The following is a 7,115-nucleotide window of genomic DNA, read 5'->3' as shown; positions in this document are numbered from 1 at the left end:
CAAGATTTGTTGTTAATCGGACACACCCCACTCTTCAAATGGAGTTTACTTGTCTCTAGAATGCGTATCTTTCGACCTACGTAAATCCGCTAAACTCCACTTTTGACCTACGCCAAATTCGATATACTACACATCCGACCTACTAGAACGTGGTTTTACAGCTACAAGATGGACCGCAGCGCCTGGGCCCCTAGCCGTGGCGCCTGCCTCAGAAATTTTAATAACCTAACCCTCAAAAAATGCAAAAATAAACAGCGGGCGTAGACTTATATTGCAGTAGGTCAGAAGTTTAGTAGGGGGGATTTTGCGTATAGACGATGTAACATTACCTAAATTACATCTGATTACACTGCAACAAGTCCATTTGATTTTTTCACCTAAAATAAATGTGTTCTTACTATTTAGCGTACACGGGGGGGGGGAGGGGGCACAAGTCCTTTCCCCCCCCCCCAGGCGAATTTGCGAAAGGCACAAGGACTGGTTATTCAATTTTTAAAAACCTGATTTTATAAAACAATACATATTTAAAGTTGTTTTAACTTTAACAAAATACATAAGAATTTCAACAATAACTGCTTAAATTATTTATTGAAGCTTTATTAAAGTGACTGTAAGCGTAATTTCAAGTTACCCTGCAATGCCCGATTTACAACGATACGTTTGAAACCTTTATCATTTCAAAAATGTGGAAGATACCGTCGTTTCTCTGACTCGAAATGTGTTTATATCTTGAGAGCAAGAATTGGGCAAGTCACTTACGCAGCGAAACCGCAAATGAAAATAAACAGTCTAAAGAAACAAAATCATGGTCCATGGATATCTAATTTATACTTGATCAAACAGCTTTTAAGGGTACCTTAGTCAATCGGACATTGACATCTTTGCATGGAGAATCAATTGAAATTACAGTCTCCTGCGTTGTGACATTTCATAGAAAGACATTTCATAGAGAGGACATTTAATAAACGGACAATTCATAGATAGGACATTTTATAGATAATACATTTCATAGACAGATGAGATTTTTACCTACGAAATTGTTTTTGGATTTTTAAAATTTTAATTTTTGAAAACATTACATATGAAGAGTATTTTATTTTGTTAATAAGAACTTATTTCATCTGTGAGAACCTTTCTGTCTATTTAAAAGTTTTTAGTTTTAAGTTACTCAAAGTTATTCCCGCCGTTTACCCGCGTCGCCCATTGAAATAAAAAAAGAATTTAAAAAATTGATATTTAAGAAAAAATTTAGAAAAAAATATCATTTAAAAAAAATCTTTTCTGTCTATGAAATGTCACAACGCCCTACAGTCCCTTTAATTAATGTTAACGAATGTGTCACAGACATCCTTTTTTTCAAGGTAATCTTCCCCCCCCCCCTCCTCTTGGGCTTTTAATACAGTGTCTCATCCGGGATACTCTTTCAGCTGATAAATGTTCATCTGTATACTAAATACAACTATGAACTGATTTATTTATCAATTACAAATATTTGTTGAAAGTTTTATACTGAGTCTTGAGAGCTCTGAACATATGATAAGTAGCTCTGAAGCGTGTTTATCTTGATACTATGATCCAAGCCTGGTTAGAATTTCTAAATTCCAACTGGTTTGATCAGTCAACATTCAGCATTATTCTTAATTCAGTTATAGGCTGCGGACAGCAGAGTACTCCTAAACTGCACCTGTTGTTAATCCGTAGGTTATTTTTTTTAATCTCCTGGTTTATGTTTTCTGTTTATAAACTGGAGCTGTTTTACAAAAAAAATCGTGTTAAACGACCTTTTTACTGTGATGATTGGGTTTATTTTTCAAGACGATTTGTTTATTTGCAGTTCAAGTAGTTCAAGTCAATATTTCAATTTGAGATTTTTTGATTTAAGAGGAAACAAATGATTGACAACACATCTCGTTTAAGAACATTTTTCTTGCTCTTAATGTCATTTTTCAGATTTAATATGGCCGTAGTTGATCCTGCAACTGAGGAACTTTATATGCCGAGCAGGTTAAACATTTCTATTTGATATTGGAAAAAACTTGGACTAATTCTTCATCAAAGAATGGGGAAAAGGGCAGAACACATTTATGAAACCCCAAAGGTACTGAAGCACTGGGTAGAAATGGAATGCTTTGAAATCAAATGCCTTGCCCTTAATTCATCAGTTCATTCTCATTTTATTTAATAATCCATCTTCATTTTGATACAGTGAAAACATGAAAAAACCGATGGAAAAGAAGACGACTTTTAGACTCAAGTTATGACTTGAAATAGTCTGATGAACATGAAACACAGTGTAAACAGACCCATTTCCCTAATTAAGTGATTTAAAAAGTTACTATAACACTAAATACACTGAAGTTTTTCTTTAATATCATCTTTCTTTTCCATAATTTTCTGGTTCTCATTGTATTATTATCAGATGGGTGAAACGAGTAAGAAGTGAGGAAGTTTGCACCCTTCACGTTCAAGTAACAAGTGAACTGAGTAGAAAATCTCGAAATATGCCTCAAGCTCGCTTAGGGGTCAGCACTGGTCCAGGTAAACAAAGTACATACAGAGTCTTCCAGAACACGAGTCATAATCCAAATCCACATACAGTCGTCGCCGTATATATCAATACAATAAAGACGACTTTCGATTTCAATTTTGATTTCTACCAAGCTTTCAAATAGCATAAACATGGAAACAAAAAGAAACTGTCAATTTTTTAATTCTTTTTTTGTAATTAAAAAAACCTTGTTAGAAATTAAAACTTAATTCGAAAAGTCGTCTTCATTGTATTGATATAAACCGAAATGCCGATCACTGTATGTAGTTTAAAGTTGGAGATAATAATTTATTTGACCATTTCTTAATTTCCTTAAAATATGTGATCGTGAATTAGTTTCTGAGTCCAATGAACATCTTTAAAAATTCATGTTGTAAAGAAGACTAGTGTAAATTAAAGTAAGATACATTTATAAAATGAGAGTTAATCAATTATATACATGCTGTGAATTCAGATTCAAGTGATGTTGTGGATATATTTAATGAAGCTGGAATTAGTAGTAGTATTGTGGTGTATGTATCAGGAGGATACTGGTTGGTTAGTATTAAATTTTAATAATTTTGAAGTATAAAAATATCGAAATATGTTTCACTTTGAATTAAATGGAACTTTAGTGGTTTTTAGTTATAATCGTCTATTTTCTTAGTTTTATTTACTTAAACAAATTAAAACTTTTGAATTATAAAGGATTTAAGTGGGGATATATCTGCGTACACTGTACAACCATTGGTAGCTCACGGACATACAGTAGTAGTTGTACACTATGATAGGGCTCCTACACAAACATTCACACAAATAATGCAACAGGTAAAATATTTTTGGAAACATAATTTAGGCAAACTTTCTTATTAGCAAACGTTAAAATAATTGTTCTTTTTTAATTTATAAACGTTTTCAGCAACGCTAATATCTTAGTTAGAAGTTAGTATCTTACTTCTTTAAGGTGAATAGGAGCATAGAGTGGATAGTTGAATATGCTCAGAGAACTAAGAAGAAAATTTGGCTGTCAGGTAGATCCTGTAAATATTCAACAAAAGTTGTATGTTTTCAATTTTCTCCTAGGTGATATTTGTACACTTTGAACTCCCTTTCAGGCTGAAAGGGACTGAAAAATTTCATACCGAGAGATTCTTTTAATTCCTCTGGATATATTCTATTCTCTATGCAAAGAACCTTTCAAGTTATAAAAACAGATGAAGGAACTATCGCTGCAAGTTGTTTGGAAACTCAGCAGTTGTTGTACAAATATGTAGAGGATTGAGAGTATAAATGATAGATGAAGCTAATATTTAATTCAGGAATATTTGATCTGGTTCCTATACTTTCCACCTCAGTTAATACAGTGCTCAAGCTAACTAACGGTAATTATTAAGAAACAATTCATCTATAGGAATAAAATCTAGATGAAAAGAAACATAGTGAAACAAAGTTTGACGATTTAAATCAAATTTTAGCTTTTTTTTAAGAGGACGCCGAGCTGTTTAGTCCAATATCCAAGGAGAATCTAAAGAGGTATATCTTCTTTATAATAAAGCTCTTCCGCTCTTATATGTATATATTTATATGTCAGCTATAGCTGGCTAAACGGCTGGACCAAATTGGTTGAACTTTTCTGAGGGAACATATGGGTTCCCTTGGGGTAACATAGGTTGAACAAATTCTTTAAAATTTTATGACTTTTTTTCTTCAAAATATTTTTTTTAATTCCACGGGCAACGCCAGGCACTTCAGCTAGTATATCTTATATCTCCAATTACTTGACTTGTCTGTTGGTTTGTTTCTATCCAATGAACGGCAAAACGGTTAAACCGATCGGGTCCAATTTTTTCATTAAAATTCACATGATCCCAGGTAAGGTTTTACAAAAATTAGAATAAAAGTCTAGAAATCTAATAAATAAAAACAAACAAAGATTGCCATATTTTTTATTTTATTTTAAAACTAGCTGAAGTGCCCAGCGTTGCCCGTTGAATTTAAAAAAAAACTGAAAAAAAGTTTTGAAATTTGAAAAAAAAAATTTGAATTAGAAAAAAAATTGACAGACTAAGTTAACCCACAGAGCACCCATTCGGTCCAGCCGTTTAGCAAGCTTTAGCTGACATATTATATATATATGAGCGAAGTACTTTATTATATAGAAGATGAGCGAAGACCTTTATTATATGGATGTACGAAAAAGAAAAGACTGCATAATGACTTATTATAATGTAAAAAGAAATAAATTAATATCACTATGTTAGAATCTGCAAACTGGAACTAAAACACGAGTTTGTACTCGGGGAACATGATAGTCCAGCTTTCCATACTCAAGCAGAACAGTACAGGTACAGACATTGTGAGTACTGTGTACAGTATACAGTATATACAGTTCAACTTTACAATTTAGAAGAATCGAAATCTTTGTTTTAAAATACAAAAATAAAGATATGCAGTTGTCAAAATAAAGTGTTCTATTTGAATTCGAGTACAGTTAACAGTGACAGATTGTTTAAAGGAAACGTTCTTTTAGGTACGAGCGCTTCATTAAAGTTTGATTTTACATTTTTGAAATTTACGCAAAAGTTTACATTTCCAATCGGTTGACGCCAATAAGAGGTTGTAGCACTAAAATTGAGGAAGTTATGACAGTTTGAAGTTTGCCATTTGGCATGGTCGAGTTCGAAATGATATATGTGATTTCAAAATTTGTTGGAAAATTTCAAATCCTAGTTTTACACTAAAAATCAAGATTAAATAAATGCAAAGTTACACAAGTAAGGACATGTACGTCTACAGTTGAATGTGGACAGGCAGGGGCGTACGAGGGGGGGCATTCTCATCATTTGAGGTAACCCTGTATTAGAACCCCACCATTAAGAAATATGATTACCAGGGGCGTACGAGGGGGCACTCATGGGGGGGGGCTCTTTTAATATTACATCTGCTTGCATTTCCCTTCCTCAGGCAATCTACATTCTAAATTGCATTGTACTCACCCAAACTAAAAGATTAAGAAAAGAAATAAAATATGTTCTGATTCACAACAATACCCTTCACAGCTTTGTCTGATCAAGTATTGCATTAAACATCCATGTTTCCCATTTTGAAAACTAAATATTTTTATTTGTGGTTTCTCTACAAAAGTGACTCGCGCATTTCTTGCTTCAGAAACGATGGAGAAATGAAGGTTTCAAAGGTACATCGGACATGCCACTCTGTAAATGGAGGGTCACGTGAAATTACGCATGTATTTCATTTAAGTATAATTACATCATATAGAAAAAAAATACTTTAAAATCTCACTTTTGTCCTTAACTAAAAAAGTTTCATTAAAAAGCTTTAATCAATACTGCCTTCGTGTAAATATATATTTAATATCATAATTTATTATACAATATATATCAATCCAATGGAAATATAGATAATTTTTTAGAAACATTTCCATCTATATTTTTCATCCCTTGAAGCTTACACCACAGTATTAAGAGGGATTGCCTGATTTTGTGCCCCAACCTTGGGAAAATTTTCTTAAGAGGTGGGGGAGGGCCCCCACCTCTTAAGAAAATTACATGAATAATTTATTTATAGCGCTTGTAATATATGAAGTGAGTATATGATCGAATAGTTTACATAGTTAAAAAAGGTATCAATATTTTTTCAAAAAAGGGGTTTTTAAGGGGGGCACACAATTTTTGTTGTGCCCCCCGAAACAAAGGCTCTCGTACGCCCCTGTGGATAGGCACAGTGAAATTCATTTAAATCAATGTTTTAGAATTCCTACCTATAGAAAATGTTACAAAATTTTTTTAAATGTCCTAAAATGTAAAAATTTAAGTTCGAACTTTTATTTAAGCTTCAGTAACTTGAAGCGCTGTTTTTGGGAACACGTCCTACATGTTTCTAAAGTTTTTGTAATCAATCTCTACCAATTATTTCTTTGTGTATCAGTCATTATTTTATGATAATTATAATTTTCTAACTATGCAGGTTGAAGCTTGAGGAGAATGGTTGTAAAGTTGGATTTAAAGTTCTTAAAGGATTAGATCATTTCTCATTGGTAGAAGATCTGGCTGAAGAAGATTCTGAGTCAACACAACATTTCTTCACCTTATTAAATAAATAAAGAAAAGCATGTAATAGTATTATTAGATATACATATTTCAGACATATATTAAGAAATAGATAAAAGTCATACCAATTCAGAAACTCAAGAGCTCAGATTTAAATACTACTCATTGCCTGGTCAGATATCGAAACTGCATATTAACCATCCTGGGGGGTGGGTATGCAGTTAATCGAATGAGCAATACAAGACAGCTCCAGAAAACAAGAAGATTATCTGCATTCTGCATTAAATACATGTATCAATAAATTTGTTTCATAAAAAGTCTTGGGGAAAAAGAAGAAAAAAAATTATTTCAATTTCAATAAAATTAAGAAAATTTCTTTGCAAATCCAAAGAACCTGGAGAAATCAATATCTTGCAAAAGAAGCTTGCATGGTTTTTAAAACAAATATATAATAATTTTTGAGCTTGAGATACAAAGAAAGTAGACAACATTTTGGAAAGCTCATTGGACTTGTATTC

The 7,115-nt window shown here is 32.5% G+C and overlaps 1 protein-coding gene and 1 long non-coding RNA gene across 2 annotated transcripts; both read left to right on the top strand.

Annotated features, from left to right (window-relative positions):
* Positions 1 to 1,657: 1,657 nt before the first annotated feature.
* LOC111705507 (kynurenine formamidase) lies at positions 1,658 to 3,809 on the top strand. The gene is made up of 7 exons (XM_023478084.1): positions 1,658 to 1,697; positions 1,951 to 2,004; positions 2,420 to 2,538; positions 3,003 to 3,085; positions 3,236 to 3,355; positions 3,492 to 3,558; positions 3,742 to 3,809. Exons 2-7 carry the CDS (start codon positions 1,958 to 1,960, stop codon positions 3,807 to 3,809), a joined length of 504 nt encoding a protein of 167 aa, XP_023333852.1. The 5' UTR covers positions 1,658 to 1,697; positions 1,951 to 1,957.
* A 28-nt stretch (positions 3,810 to 3,837) lies between these two features.
* Positions 3,838 to 6,667, top strand: LOC111705495 (uncharacterized). The gene is made up of 4 exons (XR_002766022.1): positions 3,838 to 3,909; positions 4,015 to 4,060; positions 4,789 to 4,872; positions 6,515 to 6,667. It is a non-coding gene; the product is annotated as an uncharacterized LOC111705495 (long non-coding RNA).
* Positions 6,668 to 7,115: the final 448 nt, after the last annotated feature.

This window comes from Eurytemora carolleeae, unplaced genomic scaffold, assembly GCF_000591075.1.
Source record: "Eurytemora carolleeae unplaced genomic scaffold, Eaff_2.0 scaffold657, whole genome shotgun sequence".
Lineage (NCBI taxonomy): Eukaryota > Metazoa > Arthropoda > Copepoda > Calanoida > Temoridae > Eurytemora > Eurytemora carolleeae.
The sequence above is the reverse complement of the archived record's forward strand: the minus strand, read 5'-3'. Positions and strand labels throughout refer to the sequence as shown.